Below are 20,338 nucleotides of genomic sequence, written 5' to 3'. Positions count from 1 at the left end.
TGGGTTACCTCATTATAGGGCACTGTCATGTATGATTTGGTGGGTTACCTCATTATAGGGCACTGTCATATATGATCTGGTGGGTTACCTCATCATAGGGCACTGTCCTGTATGATCTGGTGGGTTACCTCATCATAGGGCACTGTCATGTATGATCTGCTGGTGGGCTACCTCATTATAGGGTACTGCCATATATGAGGTGCTGGTGGGCTACCTCATCATAGGGCACTGTCATGTATGATCTGATGGGCTACTTAATCATAGGGCACTGTCATGTATGATCTGGTGGGTTACCTCATTATAGGGCACTGTCATGTAGAATCTGGTGGGTTACCTCATCATAGGGCACTGTCATGTATGATCTGGTGGGTTACCTCATCATAGGGCACTGTCATGTATGATCTGGTGATTTACCTCATTATAGGGCACTGCCATATATGATCTTCTGTTGGGATACCTCATCATAGGGCACTGTCATGTATGATCTGCTGGTGGGCTACCTCATTATAGGGTACTGCCATATATGATGTGCTGGTGGGCTACCTCATCATGAAGCACTGTCATGTATGATCTGGTGGGTTACCTCATCATACGGCACTGTCATGTGTGATCTGCTGGTGGGCTTCCTCATCATACGGCACTGTCATGTGTGATCTGCTGGTGGGCTACCTCATCATATGGCACTGTCATGTGTGATCTGCTGGTGGGCTACCTCATCATACGGCACTGTCATGTGTGATCTGCTGGTGGGCTACCTCATCATACGGCACTGTCATGTGTGATCTGCAAGTGGGCTACCTCATCATACGGCACTGTCATGTGTGATCTGCTGCTGGGCTACCTCATCATACAGCACTGTCATGTGTGATCTGCTGGTGGGCTACCTCATCATACGGCACTGTCATGTGTGATCTGCTGGTGGGCTACCTCATCATAGGGCACTGTCATGTGTGATCTGCTGGTGGGCTACCTCATCATAGGGCACTGCCATATAGGATCTGCTGGGGGGCTATCTCATCATAGGGCACTGCCATATAGGATCTGCTGGTGGGCTACCTCATCATAGGGCACTGCCATATATGATCTGCTGGTGGGCTACCTCATCATAGGGCACTGTCATGTATGATCTGATGGGCTACTTAATCATAGGGCACTGTCATGTATGATCTGGTGGGTTACCTCATCATAGGGCACTGTCATGTAGAATCTGGTGGGTTACCTCATCATAGGGCACTGTCATGTATGATCTGGTGGGTTACCTCATCATAGGGCACTGTCATGTATGATCTGGTGATTTACCTCATTATAGGGCACTGCCATATATGATCTTCTGCTGGGATACCTCATCATAGGGCACTGTCATGTATGATCTGCTGGTGGGCTACCTCATTATAGGGTACTGCCATATATGATGTGCTGGTGGGCTACCTCATCATAAGGCACTGTCATGTATGATCTGGTGGGTTACCTCATCATACGGCACTGTCATGTGTGATCTGCTGGTGGGCTACCTCATCATACGGCACTGTCATGTGTGATCTGCTGGTGGGCTACCTCATCATACGGCACTGTCATGTGTGATCTGCTGGTGGGCTACCTCATCATACGGCACTGTCATGTGTGATCTGCTGGTGGGCTACCTCATCATACGGCACTGTCATGTGTGATCTGCAAGTGGGCTACCTCATCATACGGCACTGTCATGTGTGATCTGCTGTTGGGCTACCTCATCATACAGCACTGTCATGTGTGATCTGCTGGTGGGCTACCTCATCATACGGCACTGTCATGTGTTATCTGCTGGTGGGCTACCTCATCATAGGGCACTGTCATGTGTGATCTGCTGGTGGGCTACCTCATCATAGGGCACTGCCATATAGGATCTGCTGGGGGGCTACCTCATCATAGGGCACTGCCATATAGGATCTGCTGGTGGGCTACCTCATCATAGGGCACTGCCATATATGATGTGCTGGTGGGCTACCTCATCATAGGGCACTGTCATGTATGATCTGCTGGTGGGCTACCTCATCATACGGCACTGTCATATGTGATCTGCTGGTGGGCTAGCTCATCATACGGCACTGTCATGTGTGATCTGCTGGTGGGCTACCTCATTATAGGGCACTGCCATATATGATGTGCTGATGGGCTACCTCATCATAGGGCACTGCCATATGTGATCTGCTGGTGGGCATCCTCATCATACGGCACTGTCATGTGTGATCTGCTGGTGGGCTATCTCATCATAGGGCACAATTATTATTATTATTTTTTAAACAAACATATTGAATAACCCCTTTTTCAGTATCAGCCAGGTACCAACCAAGCAGGAAAAGCCTGATGTTTCCCAGCCTATTACCACTTAGGCCCAGGAGTGCCATTTTTGATGCTCTGGGCCTGTGGGTGCCAGTACTTCCACGTACTACTTTGGCAGTAAGGTAATAATTGGGCTAGCTGTTTATGAGAATAACGCTAAGCCCCAGCTTAGTAATGGGCTTTGTCTATGAGACGGTTTCTACTACTAAGCCTGTAAAGTAAGTAAAAAAAAAAAATAAGAAAACACACGACATTTTTTTTATTAAAAAAAAACAAACAAAAAATAATACACAGCTCTTTATTGAAAAAAATTTCAATATATTTTGTTATTAATGCAGTACACCGTATCCAATTTAATCCTCACTATTCGCATATCTGAAACAAAAAGAATAACACTAAAAATGGGTTAGTACAAATAACAGTTATAGTTATATAGAGTCCGGGCTCCAGCATGGTATACAGCAATGCGCTAAGCACCGCTGTATACTATACAGCCAGCAGAGGTAAGTATTGATAATATGTGTCACTACTTACCTTACACTTCGTAGGCCGGTTGTCCTGCATCTGACCTACGGTGTGGTTCCCTGAAGGCAGTGAAAAACTGCCACAGGGTAAAAAAATTGGCATTTCCACACGGGTGGAAAAATGCTAGAAGAAACGCCACATAAAAGCAATTGTGCTTTTGGTGACGTTTTTTTCTGGCATTTTTTAAGACCAAAAAAAACCCCCACTATATTATGAACTACACTAACTTTACAGCCCCTGTAGCATAGTCAAATAGAAAAAAATCCTGGAATATCCCTTTAAGCCAAAGTATGAAGCTATGAGCAGACACACTGAAGAGATGTGCAAGTCGCCGCGCATGCGCGGTGTACTCGCGCACATTGTGGCCACTCCCCCTGCTCTATGAACTAGGCCGAGAGCAGCCATGATGTGCGAGTATACTGCGCAAGCATGCTGCGACTCGCACATCACAGTGTGTTTGCTCGTGGCGGCGTATTGCCGCTCCGAGCAGGCACATGTAAAGCCACCATTGAGCGGTCCTTCGGCGGCAGATCCTCAACGTAAAATACGCTGCGGGTCTGCTCGTGTGAACGTACCCTTAAGGTACGTTCACATGTGCCTATTTTCTGCTGCAGATTTGCTGTAGCAGGTTTTATTACCCATTGAAGTCAATGGGCAGCAAATTCTGCAGCAGAAAATCTGCAGCAGATCTGCAGCAAAAATACGCACGTGTGAATGTACCCTAAGAGTAGAGTTACACGTTGTAATTTGCGGCATATTTTCTGCAGCTAATTTTGCTAAATATTGACTTCAATGGGTAGGAAAAGATGCAACAGCAAATACGCAGCAAATTTTTTGCGCTGCAGATCCGCCGCTGAAGGACCTCTATATGCTGGTTTTACATGTGCCTGTTTGGAGCGGCAATACGCCGCTACGTGCAGACACACTGAAACAATGTGCGAGTCGCCGTGCATGCGCTGTGTACTCGCACACATCGCGGCCGCTCCCCCTACTCAATGATCTGCCATGATGTGCGAGTATACTGCGCATGCGCGCGGTGACTCGCACATCACAGTGTGTCTGCTCATAGCAACGCATTGCCGCTCTGAGCAAGCACATGTAAAGGCAGAATACAGAGGGTCCTTCAGCTGTGGATCCGCAGCGAAATCCGCAGCGAAAATCCGCTCGTCTAAACGTACCCTAAGGGGTAACCCTTCTGTGGGAAATCTGCTGCAAGCTCGCTTTTACTCACTTCAATGGCAATCTGCCACTATTGCGGATTTTCCATGGACCCATTGAAGTGAATGGTAGTGAAACTTGCAGCAGGGAATCTGCTGCGAGTTATCAACGAGTGAACATACCCCATTCAGTTGCACATCGTGGCAGCTCTTGGCCTAGCTCATGGAGCGGTGGGGGCGGCCGCGATGTGTGCGAGTACACCGCGCATGTGCGGCAACTCGCACATCGCAGTGTGTCTGCTCATAGTGTCGTATTGCTGCTCTGAGCAGGCACATGTAAAGATACCATGCATCGGTCCTTCATCGGCGGATCTGCAGCATAAAATATGCTGTGGGTCCGCTTGTGTGAACGTACCGTTAAAGGGGTACTCCTGCGCTAAGACATCTTATCCCCTATCCAAAGGAGTCCCGGAGTTCCGCTCCCCAGCATCCGGAAGTTTATTGTTCCGAACCCTGTGTACGGGTTTCCGTGTTCAGGGCCGCCCCTTGTGACGTCACGCCCGCCCCCTCGTGACATTGCGCCCCCTTCCCATAGACTTTCGTTGAGGGGGCGGGCGTGACGTCACGAGGGGCGGCCCTGAACACGGAAACCTGCACACAGCGTTCGGAACAATAAACTTCTGGATGCTGGGAAGCGGAGCTCCGGAAGTAGGGCAGCAAGGTACCCCTTTAATACAAGTCTATGGGAGGGTGCGTCACGATCGCCACACCCCCTCCCATAGACTTGTATTGAGTGGGCAGAACGTGACATCACAGGGGACGGAGCTGTGATGTCACAATGCTCTGTCCCCTGCATCGGCCAGTCATCACGCACAGAGCCAGTTTGCTCTGTAGTGATGATGGCGGGGTGGCGCTGCAGAGATCGCGGGGGACCCGCCGCTAGGGATCAGATATCTTCTCCCTTAACCTTTGGATAGGGGATAAGATGTCTGGGGTGGAGTACCCCTTTAAAAGAACTCCAGAAAGAAATACAATTTTCTCTGTAGCATACAGCAGCTGATAAGTACTGGAAGGATTAAAATACTTAAATAGAAGTAATTTACAAATCTGTTTAACTTTCTGGCACCAGTTTCATTTGAAATTTTTTTCCCCACTGGAGTACCCCTTTAACCCCTTAAGGACTGAGCCCTTTTTCACCTTAAGGACTTGGCCATTTTTTGCAAATCTGACCACTGTCACTTTAAACATTAATAACTCTGGAATGCTTTTAGTTATCATTCTGATTCCGAGATTGTTTTTTTGTGACATATTCTACTTTAACTTAGTGGTAACATTTTTTGGTAACTTGCATCCTTTCTTGGTGAAAAATCCCAAAATTTTATGAAAAATTTGAAAATTTTGCATTTTTCTAACTTTGAAGCTCTCTGCTTGTAAGGAAAATGGATATTCCAAATAATTTTTTTTTTATTCACATATACAATATGTCTACTTTATTTTTGCATCATAAAATTTATGAGTTTTTACTTTTGGAAGACACCAGAGGGCTTCAAAGTTCCGCAGCAATTTTCCAATTTTTCACAAAATTTTGAAACTCGCTTTTTTTCAGGGACCAGTTCAGGTTTGAAGTGGATTTGAAGGGTCTTCATATTAGAAATACCCCACAAATGACCCCATTATTAAAACTGCACCCCCCAAAGTATTCAAAATGACATTCAGTAAGCGTTTTAACCCTTTAGGGGTTTCACAGGAATAGCAGCAAAGTGAAGGAGAAAATTCACAATCTTCATTTTTTACACTCGCATGTTCTTGTAGACCCAATTTTTTAATTTTTGCAAGGGGTAAAAAGGAGAAAATTTTTACTTGTATTTGAAACCCAATTTCTCTCGAGTAAGCACATACCTCATATGTCTATGTTAATTGTTCGGCGGGCACAGTAGAGGGCTCAGAAGGGAAGGAGCGTCAAATGGTTTTTGGGGGGCATGTCACCTTTAGGAAGCCCCTATGGTGCCAGAACAGCAAAAAACCCCACATGGCATACCATTTTGGAAACTAGACCCCTCGGGAAATGTAACAAGGGGTAATGTGAACCTTAATACCCCACAAGTGATTCACGACGTTTGCATATGTAAAAAAAATAAAAATAAAATGTTTTACCTAAAATGCTTGGTTTCCCTAAAGTTTTACATTTTTAAAAAGGGTAATAGCAGAAAATACCACCCAAAATTTGAAGCCCAATTTCTCCTGATTCAGAAAACACCCCATATGGGGGTGAAAAGTGCTCTGCTGGCGCACTACAGGTCTCAGAAGAGAAGGAGTCACATTTGGCTTTTTTGAAGGAAATTTTGCTCTGGGGGCATGCCGCATTTAGGAAGCCCCTATGGTGCCAGGACAGCAAAAAAAAAACACATGGCATACCATTTTGGAAACTAGACCCCTCGGGGAACGTAACAAGGGGTAAAGTGAACCTTAATACCCTACAGGTGTTTCACGACTTTTGCATATATTAAAAAAAATAAAAAAATTTACCTAAAATGCTTGGTTTCCCAAAAAATTTACATTTATACAAAGGGTTAAAGCAGAAAATACCCCCCAAAATTTGAAGCCCAATTTCTCCCGATTCAGAAAACACCCCATATGGTGGTGAAAAGTGCTCTGTTGGCCCACTACAGGTCTCAGAAGAGAAGGAGTCACATTTGGCTTTTTGAAAGCAAATTTTGCTCTTGGGGCATGCCGCATTTAGGAAGCCCCTATGGTGCCAGGACAGCAAAAAAAAAACCACATGGCATACCATTATGGAAACTAGAGCCCTCTGGGAATGTAACAAGGGGTTAAGTGAACATTAATACCCCACAGGCGTTTCACGATTATTGCATATGTAAAAAAAAAAAATGCTTTTACCTAAAATGCTTCTTTTCCCAAAAATTTTACATTTTTAAAAAGGGTAAAAGCAGAAAAAGCCCCCCAAAATTTGTAACACAATTTCTCCCAAATACGGCGATACCCCATATGTGACCCTTAACTGTTGCCTTGAAATACGACAGGGCTCCAAAGTGAGAGCGCCATGCGCATTTGAGGCCTAAATTAGGGATTGCATAGGGGTGGACATAGGGGAATTCTACGCCAGTGATTCCCAAACAGGGGGCCTCCAGCTCTTGTAAAACTCCCAGCATGCCTGGACAGTCAACGGCTGTCCGACAATACTGGGAGTTGTTGTTTTGCAACAGCTGGAGGCTCCGTTTTGGAAACCGTGGTGTACCAGACGTTTTTCATTTTTATTGGGGAGAGGAGGGGGGCTGTGTAGGGGTATGTGTATATGTAGTGTTTTTTACTTTTTATTTTATTTTTTGTGGTAGTGTAGTGTAGTGTTTTTAGGGTACAGTCGCACGGGCGGGGGTTCACAGTAGTTTCTCGCTGGCAGTTTGAGCTGTTGCAGAAAATTTGCTGCTGCTCAAACTTGCAGCCAGATACTTACTGTAAGCCTCCGCCCATGTGAGTGTACCCTGTACATTCACATTGGGGGGGACATCCAGCTGTTGCAAAACTACAACTCCCAGCATGCGCTGACAGACTGTACATGCTGAGAGTTTTAGTTTTGCAACAGCTGTAGGCACACTGGTTATGTATCACTGAGTTTGTGACCTAACTCAGTGTTTCAAAACCAGTGTGCCTCCAGCTGTTGCAAAACTACAACTCCCAGCATGTACGGTGCATGGTGTAAGGTGACTGCTGGGAGTTGTAAGGTGACTGCTGGGAGTTGCTGGGAGGTGCATGGTGTAAGGTGACAGCTGGAGGCACACCGGTCGTGAAACACTGAGTTAGGAAAAAAAAAAAAGGGTTTCACAACCAGTGTGCCTTCAGCTGTTGCAAAACTACAACTCTTAGCAGTCACCGACAGCCAACAGGCATGCTGGGAGTTGTAGTTATGCAACCAGCAGATGTACCACTACAACTCCCAGCATGCACTTTAGCTGTTTGTGCAAGCTGGGAGCTGTAGTTATACAACAGCTGAAGGTACACTTTTCCATAGAAAAAATGTGCCTCCAGCTGTTGCAAAACCATAAGTCCCAGCATGCCCATAAGGGAATGCTGGGAGTTGTGGTGGTCTGCCTTCTGCTGTTCATAACTACAGCTCCCAGCATGCCCTTTTTGCATGCTGGGAGCTGTTGCTAAGCAACAGCAGGAGGCTGTAACTCACCTCCTGCTGCTGCTCCATCGCAGGACTGTCCCTCGCCACTGCTGCCGCTCCTGGGGCCCCGATCCCAACATGGACGCCGGGGATCGGGGTCCCCAGCACCCTGATTGGTCGGCCGGTAATCCGGCCGACGAATCAGGGCGATCGTGAGGTGGCACCAGTGCCACCTCACCCTTGCAGGCTCTGGCTGTTCGGGGCCGTCAGAGACGGCACCGAACAGCCAGTAATTCCGGGTCACCGGGTCACTGGAGACTGAATTGTCCAGCGATCTGCGGCGATCGCCGACATGGGGGGGCATAATGACCCCCCTGGGCGATATGCCGGGATGCCTGCTGAACGATTTCAGCAGGCATCCGGCTCCGGTCCCCAACCGGCTAGCGGTGGGGACCGGAATTCCCACGGGCGTATGGATACGCCCTGCGTCCTTAAGGACTCGGAATGCAGGGCGTATCCATACGCCCTGCGTCCTTAAGAGGTTAAAAGGAGATCTGTCATCAGTATCACCCACACTAACCTGTCATACAGGCTTGAAGTGTGGGTGATACTGATCAAAATGATACTTACCGCATATGGAACTATCCAGCCATACCGCCGTAATACCTCATTTTCTGTATATTCAAATTATGTCCTTGGGGCATGGGCGTAGCTAAGACCTGAGCTCCAGGCACTCTGGCATAATATACCCCCTCCCTGCTATCATGGCCGTGTTACTTTATGGCGCATGCACTGCTTCCAGGCGTACCCAGGTAGTGGTGAATGCGCCATACAGTAACATGACCGTGCTAGCAAGGAGGGGGATTATGTATGCATGAGCCGGGTGGAGCGCCTGCCCAGTGAAGATTACGTCAGGGTGCCCGGAGCTCGGGTTGTAGCTCCGCCCATGCCCCAAGGACCTAATTTGAATATACAGAAAATGAGGAATTATGGCTGGACGTGTTGGGACAGCGCAAGTATCATTTTGATCAGTATCCCCCGCGTTACAAGCCTATATGACAGGTTAGTGTGGGTGATACTGATGACAGATTTCCTTTAAGACATAAGGGGAGATTCATCAAAATATGTGCAGAGGAAATGTCGACCAGTAGCTCATAGCAACCAATCAGATGGCTTTTTTTATTTTTGAAAAGGCCTCTGAAAAATGAAAGAAGCTATCTAATTGGTTGCTACTGGCAACGGGTCAACTTTTCCTAAGCACAGTTCTTGATGAATCTCCCCCATAATCACTACTTGATCCTGGGGACTGTAAAATCAACTTTATTCAACAGTCATATATGTCCAGGAGGCAAGGAGAAGCGGCTACAGTGCCACATTACTTGACTACCCCACCCCTCCCTCTCCTGATGGCATAACATTAAGGGCTTGGCTTCCAGCACGAAGGAAGTGCAATACAACATGATATAATAGAGCATGGTATAATATTATTCTTACACAATATTTGTGCAAAGATCACCATGGGGAGATTTATCAAAACCTGTGTAGAGGAGAAGCAGTGCAGTTGCCTATAGCAACCAGATAGCTTCTTTCATTTTTTTTCAGAGGCTTACCGTATTTAAAAAAAAAAAAAACACAATCTGATTGGTTGCTATGGGCCCCTGCACCACTATTCCTCTGCACAAGTTTTGATAAATGTTCCCCCATCATGTGCTTCTTCCCAGAGGAACACAAAGTCAGCCCCTGCCCCCTAAAATGTCGGATATCAGAGCACAATAGACTGCGGCCAGTTGCACATCCAAAGATATTTTGGGGAATATTTATCAAAACTTGTGTAGTAGAAGAGTGGTGCAGTTGCCTATAGTAACCATATTTTACAATGGAAGAAGCGATCTGATTGGCTGCTATCCCCATCCAGTCTTCCTCTACACAGGTTTTGATAAATCTTCCCTGTCTTCCTCCATCAACCACTCCCTATTATCCATTGTAGGAATATAAAATGATGACTTCAGATTTATCTGGAAAGTATGTTGGAAACTATTGTCCCATCCTAGTTGCTTCCCTTATAGCTTGTACCGGCTGGTTCACTTGGTTAGGATTACCCAGAACTCCCTGTGTGCGACCTGACCTCTAACCCCCAGCACAAGGCCCCCCCTGGGCTGTCCTAGCTGCCAGGTTCTGGGGCAGTGTACACCATGCTGAACGGGGCAGGGGGCACCGTACTCACTCTGCTTACCTGGCTGCCCTTGGTGCTGGCATTTCGGGTATATACAAATAGCTGGGCAGTGAAGGTGCCTGGAGGCCTGGAGCAGGCGGACAGAATAGCCAGGAAGTTTGGCTTCATCAATTTGGGACAGGTGATGACTGCAGGGCAGTAGTGACGGTGCATAGATAGACACAGGTGCTGCTCTCGGGGAGGAACCTGGATACCTCATGCTTGGTTCTTATGTAGGGATGATTACAAGAAGGATGTGAGTGTTGCCTATAGCAACCATTAAAGCTACTTCCATAGAAACTCTGAAAAATGACAAAGTTTATCTTGCTCCCTCCTCCAGATGTTGGAAAACAACAACTCCAGTTTGTCTGGGCATGCCGGGAGTTATAGTTATTCAACAGCTGGAGGTAAGCAGTTTGTAGACCACTGCTTTAGGTAAAATGTGCCCCGTGTATGCTGTAAATGGTGGTAATGGAGCTGTGAATAGCCCAATCATAGGCTTAGATTTATCATCCCCACACCTGACGTACACTTCAAAAAGACGCAAAATGTTGGAGCGGAGCTTATGTTAGGTGGGCGAGAACAGAAATAATGGTTGGACAAAAATTAATGAGTAAAATAAATTGGTATTCAATAGGTTACAGCCATTGTATGGTTTAAAATCTGGGCAAGCTTGACATGTATTGGCCAGTAATATGACCTTTTATGGACTTCATAAAGTAGGCACCACAGCTAATTGCATTCCACTGGTTTCAAAGGGAATTTATGCTGTAGTTTTCATTGGAAACTATGGCACAGATTTTTTTTCCAATAAGGACCTGAAATTGTCATTGTGCAAAGAAAACAACTAACTTCTTTAAGGATAGTGCTACATGACAATTGAGGCCAAGTCAGGAGTTGCATGACCAAAGATTACCCTGCCACACTGTGTGAATCGTGCTCTGTTGCACCTAATTTCTTGTTGCAGTGTGACCCCATTTACTTTATGTTAAATGTGACACAACATGATCCAAAATCCCTGTGTAGCCTAATATGAAATCCATATAGTTTCCTGATTGGGTAGTCTAGACATGGATTAGCCTCAATAAGTAGGAGACAGTCATGACATTGCTAGTAAAAATCCATGGCAGAAATCAAAGGGTTAGCCTGAGTTTTCTGCCACAGATTGTATATCGGATTTTGTCGCAATGACATAACCTTAAGGGTACGTTCCCACACAGCGTATTTTGCTGCGTATTTGCTGCGTATTTGGTGCTGCGTATTTTCCTACCCATTGACTTCAACAGAGAAAATAAAATACCCAGCAGCAAATACGCAGCAAATACGCCGTGTGGGAATGTACCCTAAAAGGGATTTCCATCTGTACATTGATGTCTTATCCTGTGGCTATGACTTCAAGTGTATTAGAGATGTGTGTCCATACTCTTGAATCTGTGTCTTTCTTGAGATGGAGGATCCTTTGGCTACTTCAAGCCTGGTTGTAGCTGCTGGAGGTGATCGGGAAACCAAAAACAGCCAAGGCGATATTTTTTTTTTTTTTTGCAGTTTATCAACATTGACATTAACAGGAGTTGCATAAACGGTATAGCACCATGAGATATGCTGTTTATGAGATTTTTTTTTATTTATGTAAATAACATACGGCTTATGGATCCCAAGAGGTGGGATCCACATCTATCTTATATGGTATTTCCAGTACAGTGTTGTATGATAGCTCTTTATTGTTATGTCGTGTCCCGGTACATCCTCCGGTAGAGTCCCTCAAGTCCACAGAGCTCTCCTGCAGGATCCCCCTAGGTCATTATTATGATTTCTATTGTACATTAATTCTGTATGTTTATTATCGGTATTGTACTGTGAATATAATGTGCAAAGGTTATTAGGATGTTTCAACTGTATATGACCTTCCTAAGGTCATGTGATATGTGATCACCTGATACCCAGAGTTCCACAGTAACCACAGGCAACTGGCTACCAATGGGCTTTATTCCAGCCCCCTGATATATGAAGGGCTGTAGTCTCCACACTTGCTTTCTTGGTTCCTGCTCCTCTTGAGTTCCTGCTTCTCTCTTCTCATTTCACTTCCTGGACAGTAAAGCAAGCACCAGTCCTGTACAAGTTCAGTCCAGCTAGGCCAAAGCCTACAAGTCTGCAGCCACATCTAATCTGTAAGTCTTCTATGTGTACAAGTCTCTACTGTCCCTACCAAAGTCATAACAGTAGCACAGTGGCCTGCATCATCATTATTATCACTACAAGTCCAAGCAAGCCTGAGAGGTTCCCTGTGTCCCAGTCACCTCTGTAAGAACTGTAATGGTACGTTCACACACGCGGATTTACAGCATATTTTACGCTGCAGATCCGCTGGTGAAAGCCCGCTCTATGCTATCTTTACATGTGCCTGCTGGTAGCGGGGAGAGCAGGGAGAGTGGCCGCGATGTGCGAGTACGCCGCGCACATCGCTGCAGTGTGTCTGCTCGCAGCGGCGTATTGCCGCTACCAGCAGGCACATGTAAAGCCAGCATAGAGCGGGGCCTTCACCAGCGGATCCGCGGCTAAATCCGCTGCGAAAATCCGCACATGTGAACGTACCCTTATACTGCCTTCTTCAGTAAAGTTCCAGTTGCATCAAAACCTGCTTTGGACTCTCTTTTAATATATGCCGTTTCTGGGTTGGTTGTCGCTGGTGCTCTACACCAAACAACCACATCCTGGCATCACAAACACTACAAGGGATTATACTACCACCTGCCCCTACTACTACCTGCACTACACCACCTGGGTACCACATATATACTTTTTAATGATCATCCAAAATAGTCAATTTTTTTACCATTTTTACTGTACCCAGGATACCACAAGGGATGGTTTATCTTTTGAGATAAGAAGCATGTAAACCCCCATTCACAAACACTTTACTATACTTTGTTGCAGATTTTACACTACAGAATTTCTAAACTGAGAAGTTCCAGCTTGGAAATTCCGGGGCAACAGCATATCATTGTTTTCAATGGGATTCTGCTATACTGTGCGCACTGCTGAATTTCTGGGGTGGAATATTCACTGTTGAAATTCCAGGCACCGGCAAAAGAAAGAACATTGACATTCTATTGGCGGAATTCAGCATGGACTGCATTGCCATCAATGGGAATGGTGCATATCCGTGCGGTCATAGGCCTATTGATTTCGGCAGCGTCCTAGTCTGAATGGCCCCTAAATATGTTGCATATGAATGTGGCCTAATTTAAATAACAGTTCTTCAGCTTTGAAGTCTCTTCTAGTTATAAAAGTGATGAATGAGCAGTCATGCGTTCACTAAAGCAATCCTGGTGGTGTCTCTTTTACACAGGTTATACCCGGCAGCCATTACTACCATTTGAAACATCGAGGATTACAAAAGAAATCTCTTTGTCCTCACTGGGGGAGACAGGTTCGGCTTAAGAAAGAACCTCAGGTAATAAGTGTATTGCTATCATGACACTGTGACCTCATGCCCCACTCTTGTTCTTCCTAGCATTTCCTGGCCATCTCTATAGTAATATATTATTTTACATTATGGTGTCAAACATGATGAGCTTTATTTGGGACCTCTAGGATATTCCACCTTGCTAGAAACACCATCTGCTGTTCCTATGTACACATAAGGTTACTCTTCATCACTGTCAGTCCTGTGTATTATAACTGGTGTATGGATTTAGGTACGGTAACTCGATTCAGTCACTAAGCTGCCTTACATTCCCTTGGCTTGTCTGTCAGTAGAATATATTAATCTGAATGAGTTGTCAACACTATTTCCTTCTACAGGACATTATTTCATGATGTAAAGCACTGCAGGGTTAGTATCACTGGAAATAGAAAAGTGCAGGGATTCACTGCATACATTCCTAATGCTGCCCACTGCCACCCAGAATACATGTCACTTGAAGCAAGGTACTCACTAACCAGAAGATGGTGAAACCTGTTTGAGGGGCTTTATCACCCCTTTTTCTGTTGGCATTGTAAGAATAAAGCATGTCAATGAAAATTTAGGATTAAAAAAGCATCATGTAAAAAAAACATATCCCCTATCCAAAGGATAGAGGATAAGTTTTAGGGCGCTGGGGCCCCGTGATCTCCTGTTTGGAGCACCGATTCTCCTTCATAGCGGGGCATCACGACCCCTGCCCTCTATATAGCTCTATGGGAGGGCCAAAGATTGCCGAGGGCATGTGGCGGCCCCTGCTTCAGGTGGTGGTGTGAGGTGCTGATGTGAAGGAGAGCTGGGGCTCCAAACAGGAGATCGTGGGGGACCCCAGTGCTAGGACCCCCGTGATCTAAAACGTATCCCCTATCCTTTGGATAGGGGATTTTTTTTTTTTTCCATGATGCTTATTATCTAAAATAAACTTATTATAATTATTAACTTGTTACATTAGGCTTTATTACATTAGGCTACAATAGTCTTATCCATATGTGTTATGGAATATTGCTATGATATTACAAAACTTTCTAATCAGTGAGGTTCCTGTCTCCTGGGCCCAACAAATTCTGAAAAAGTAGCGACATGTATCTCTTCAACAAAGGTGTGCTCCTGGCCACCAGCTATACAAGGAACTACAACAAGTTTACTAGTCAGTAGAGATGTCGCGAATTGTTCCCAGCGAACTTAGCATGTTCACGTTCGCATTGCCGGGCGAACATGTGAAGTTCGATTCACCCCCTATACTTTAACATTGCGGTAAACTTTGACCCTGTGAGTCAGTCAGCAGACACATTACAGCCAATCAGCAGCAGTCCCTCCCTTCCAGACTCTCCTACCTCCTGCACGGACGCCATTTTACCTTCATTCGGCATGCTGCAGGCTTAGAAAGTGGAGGGACAGAGAAGCTGCTCCTGCTGTATAGGGAAAGCGATAGCTAGGTTGCTTCTAGGTGGTGTATTCAGGGTCCACTTTACTCCTAAAGCACTAGTCTAACATCTCCTTTAAGGACAGCACCCAAAAAAGCCCTTTTTAGGGATCAAATATCAGTCCGTGTGTCTTGCAACAGCTGGAGGCACCCTGGTTGGGAGGGAACCGCTGGTTAAAAGGGGTACTCCAGTGTAAAACTTAAAGGGGTATTCCAGGCAAAACCTTTTTATATATATCAACTGGCTCTGGAAAGTTAAACAGATTTGTAAATTACTTCTATTAAAAAATCTTAATCCTTCCAATAGTTATTAGCTTCTGAAGTTTTCTGTCTAACTGCTCAATGATGATGTCACGTCCCGGGAGCTGTGCATGATGGGAGAATATCCCCATAGGAACTGCACAGCTCCAGGGACGTGAGTCATCAGAGAGCAGTTAGACAGAAAACCACAACTCAACTTCAGAAGCTAATAACTATTGGAAGTATTAAGATTTTTTTAATAGAAGTAATTTACAAATCTGTTTAACTTTCCGGAGCCAGTTGATATATATATAAAAAAGTTTTGGCCTGGAATACCCCTTTAAGTTCCTTCAAGCAACTAACTACAGTATTAAAAGGGCTATAAATTCAGTCCGTGTGTCTTGCAACTGCTGGAGGCACCAGGTTGGGGACCTCTGCTTAAAAGGGGAACTCCGCTGGCAACCTTTTTTGCTCATTGTCACACTAGTGCAAATCACATTTGGTGTGACAGTTGTTCAAATAATAAAATTAAAAAAAACTTTTTTGGCTGTGAAATAAAACCAGTGCTGCCTAAAGGGGGGATCTAACTATATGCTGCCTAAAAGGGGCTAAAGCACGTTATTCCAAAGAATTTAGGAATAATAGGTGATTTATGCCCTTTATGGATTAAAACCAGACTCTGCATAAACTATGTAATTTTCCATGCGAGTTTTGCCATGGATCCCCCTCCGGCACGCCACAGTCCAGGTGTTAGTCCCCTTGAAACAACTTTTAAATCACTATTGTGGCCAGAAAGGGTCCCTGTGGGTTTTAAAATTCGCCTGCCCATTGAAGTCGATGGCGGTTCGCCCGGTTCGGGAACATTTGCAGAAGTTCGCGTTCGCCGTTCGCGAACCGAAAATTTTATTTTCGCGACATCACTACTAGTCAGCCTTTGGAGTATGTTGCAGAGGGGGTGGAGGTGGAAGCAGTGGCTGAACATAGCACTAGTGAGACTAGCGATGGTAGGCGTGTTGGTCATATTGTAAGGCATCATGGAGGAGATTTTCAGGGTAGCACATGGAGAGGCATCACAAGGCATGGACAAAAAGGGAGAATGTCAAAATTTTTATACATTTCTAAAAGCAATTTCTCTAGTGTGTACAGACCTTTTGCAAGTCCCAAAACGGCAAAATGTTAAATCCTTCTTTCAAATTTTTAAAATGTAGCAAACCTACTTCTTTATTGTGTACAGGTTCCTGTTGCAACTGCCAAAAGGAGAATTTTTTTTATATATTTTTTAAAATTTTCATAATTTACAGAAGTGATTTCATCACTGTTGTCAGTGTCTTTACTATCTTGAGACACCGTCATCAATCCTGTTCCAACTCACAAAAAGAGAGAATTGCGTCTTCTGATACCTTTGTGTGCATTTTAACACTTGCAGGCATCTGCCAATAACCAGGAATACTTTATCCCACTGTCCAGTGTAGCATCAGGGATAGTGTTCAGCATGGCAGGTGTCATCATCACCCCTAAGTGAACAAGATTGTCTGCCAGCAACGTGGAATAACTCCAATGGAAAACTTTATTATTATTATTATTATTTTAATTTTTTTATGAACTGGTGCCAGAAACTTAAACAGATTTGTAAATTACTTCTATTAAAAAATCTTGATCCTTTTAGTACATTTTAGCAGCTGTATGCTACAGAGGAAATTCTTTACTTTTTGAATTTCTTTTTAGTGTTGTCCTCAGTGCTCTCTGCTGACACCTCTGTCCGTGTCAGGAACTTTCCAGAGCAGGAGAGGTTTGCTATGGGTATTCTCTCCTGCTCTGGACAGTTCCTGTCATGGACAGAGGTGTCATCAGAGAGCAATGTGGACAACACAAAAAATAAATAAAAAAATTAAATAAAAAAAGATTTTCCTATGTAGCAAACAGCAGCTAATAAGTACTGAAAGGATTAAGATTTTTTAATAGAAGTAATTTACAAATCTGTTTAACTTTCAGGCACCAGTTGATTTAAAAAAAAAAAAAGTTTCCCACCGGAGTACCCCTTTTAAAATGAATGAGGCATCGAGCAGTGGGAAATTTAAAACCTCCTGTGCCAGATGCCAACTCCCATCAGTCTGCTACCTCCTACTGTACGCTAGATACTACAACTACCACCAGTTTGGCACTGCCTGCTGTCTGCTTGATACTGTTACTCCCACCAATCCGCTACCCTTGCTGCTACCGCCACTACCAGCCTACACATAAACAACCCATGATCCCTTTAAAGAAAGGGATAATTTTTTTCAGCTATTCATGCAAAACCTATTTCTTCTTCACTATTTTGGGACCCCAATCCTGTTGCAACTCCAAAAAAGGGCGAATTTTTGGAATGCTTAGAAAAATCCATGGCAGTTTCACTCGCCAGACTCCAAACATGTTGCTATTCCCAAAAAGGGATAATTTTTTGGAAAAAGCCATTGCATCTTTTAATTCCACTGTGTCCATTTTAATATTTACAGGCATCTGCCAACAAAAAGTGATATGTAAAAAGTTATGTAGCTTTATTTTAGTGTTAAAAAGCATACAAAATCTAGTTTCGAAGCAAGCTGTTAGTTACAATGACTTACCGCATGTCGCCTTAACATAGCCTTAAAACTACTTGAATGCATTCTTAGGTGACCCTAGCATTGTTATACACAGAAGACCAGGAACCACAGCAGGCACATGGCACAGAGGATGATGCTGGTAAGAACCAGGACACATGGTATGCTGGTGGTTGCCAACCAACAGCAGTAGAGTTCACTTATCTCTAATAACAGCCCAAGTAATCCATGCATACAAAGAAACCAAAACAAATAAGCTTAGAAATCAAGTTTTACTTTACACTTACTGATATGTATTTAGTACTTTGTACAAAAGCCTTTGTTGGTAATGACAGCTTCAAGATGCCTCCTGTATGGAGAAACTAGTTGCATTCATTGCTCTGGTGGGATTTTGGCTCATTCTTCCACACAGTCTTCAGATTTTTAATGAATCATATTCTTTTCATTTTTTTCTATAGCTTTCCAAAGGGATATAAGTCAGGTAATTGGCATGGCCATTCTAGTAGCTTTATTCTCTTTAGATTCATTTTTATCACCCTGGTAGATGGCAGAAGATTTTTTTTCCAAGAATAGTCTTGGTAAATTTGCCCATTCATCCATGCCTTAATTATGTTAAGGTTGCCAGTATAATTTGCCCATAAGCAGCCACACACCATGATTTTCCTTTTTTATTTTCTTTTTATAAAAATCATCATCTGGATCCCCATACAATCCAGAACATAATCCTGTCCGACTGCAGCATCATCTTTGTCCAAGCTGAAGCACAGGCAGAGGCAAAGTCAAGTAAGTGAAGGTAGGACTACCACTCACCTGTGCTCACTCCTGTATTATCAGACTGTAGCATGAAAACAGAGAGGAGGGGGGTTACAAAGAAGCCTACAATGATGAGATGAAGAGACACAGCACAGCAGACTCAGGGAGGAAGAGGAGTCATGCAGGGTGAGGACTCTCCCCCTCCAGAGCACAGAATGACAAACCAAGTGAGCAACAGATAACATAACATAAAACTTATTTGTGGTTGGATCTTATATATACCGTAAGTAGGGTACCATTTGCATGAATAATTAGGCCTGGGGTGTGCCTGGCCATCCGTGAAGGGTATCCTATAGAAAGGGGGATACCCTGAGAGTAACTGTAGAAAAAAAAAGGGGGGGAGGGGGGGGATGCCTTGCATGCTGCCGACGGCACTTGTGTGGATGAGGTGGGTATATAAGGACCAGATCCCTCCCACAAATTAGGTTAACTGTTTCAGCTAACCTCCACTTTTGGTCGGATCTTATATATATATATATATATATATATATATATATATATATATATATATATATATATATCTATCGTAAGTAGGGTAACATTTGCATGAATAATTAGGCCTGGGGTGTGCTTGGCCGGCCATGAAGGGTATCCTATAGAAAGGGGGCAAAAATACATCAGTTGGGTAATGCATGAATTAATGGTTAAGCATAACCTACTTCATATGAACCCAAAATAGAAGACAAAATGCTCCAGGCAACAGCCGGAGGTTGGAACGTGTCAATGGAACAGAGCGATAAAAGTGCCCTAACTTACTTAACATTTAAGTGATAACTGACAAAGAGAGGCCCCTACCCAGGAGCTGGCTCAGCTGTTATGGAGCCGAAACCAAGAAGAAATTCTGGATATACCACTTGGCACTACTGGACCCATAGCGCCTACCAGAATGGTACTACCAGGGTGCGCATGGATAAAGGTAAGTGACAGACATAGGAAATGTTGGAGAAGTGCTAGATAGACAGAAGGTACAATGAGTCAGTTAGATTGAGAAGTGGCCAAAACACAGACGTCAGTAGGTATTTAGATAGGTAGTGCCAGGAGAGAAAAATTTGCAAGTGTCCCGTGCTACACATATAAGTATTCCTATTGAACCATGCCATACATAAGTGAAATACTCGATATATGAAAAAAATAGAAACACAAGAATAGCGCAACAATGTGCTTACCGCACATTGTTGCGCTATTCTTGTGGTTTGGCAGATAAAATGAGCGTGATGTAAAGAAACCTGCTCACCTTAAGGTGTTATGCACTGGGCATAACACCATATAGCGCTTGTATCCCGGGGAATCGGGAATCGCTAGGGCTGACACCATGGCATCCTGTGGGTCCTGGACGTCTGGTAAATGTGATTGGTAAAGGTTCCCGAGACACTAGTTCTCAGGGAAAAAAAAAAACGTTGTACCGAAGCGCTCACTGTTGGAGGTTCCAATCGTGGTCATGTGACGAAATAGCCAGGCTCGATGCGGTTGGTTAATCACTT

At 44.4% G+C, this 20,338-nt stretch overlaps 1 protein-coding gene across 11 annotated transcripts in view; it reads left to right on the top strand.

Moving 5' to 3' along the window:
- The first annotated feature begins 9,085 nt into the window (after nucleotides 1–9,085).
- The window catches only part of PCSK4 (proprotein convertase subtilisin/kexin type 4), a 59,791-nt gene continuing 48,538 nt past the window's right edge, over nucleotides 9,086–20,338 (top strand). The window contains exons 1-3 of one of the 11 annotated variants that reach the window (XM_056516661.1): nucleotides 9,086–9,189; nucleotides 13,689–13,793; nucleotides 18,879–19,024. In XM_056516661.1, coding sequence (XP_056372636.1) covers nucleotides 18,977–19,024 — 48 coding nt within the window. In that variant the 5' untranslated portion in view covers nucleotides 9,086–9,189; nucleotides 13,689–13,793; nucleotides 18,879–18,976. Of the gene's footprint in view, nucleotides 9,190–9,487; nucleotides 9,604–10,018; nucleotides 10,150–10,252; nucleotides 10,482–10,503; nucleotides 10,596–10,679; nucleotides 10,747–12,476; nucleotides 12,508–13,688; nucleotides 13,794–18,116; nucleotides 18,187–18,760; nucleotides 18,828–18,878; nucleotides 19,025–20,338 lie in introns of those variants that run through there. The other 10 variants (XM_056516711.1, XM_056516653.1, XM_056516705.1 and 7 more) reach the window with 10 other exon arrangements.

Source organism: Hyla sarda, chromosome 1 (genome assembly GCF_029499605.1).
Source record: "Hyla sarda isolate aHylSar1 chromosome 1, aHylSar1.hap1, whole genome shotgun sequence".
NCBI classification, from domain to species: Eukaryota; Metazoa; Chordata; class Amphibia; order Anura; family Hylidae; genus Hyla; species Hyla sarda.
The sequence above is the reverse complement of the archived record's forward strand: the minus strand, read 5'-3'. Positions and strand labels throughout refer to the sequence as shown.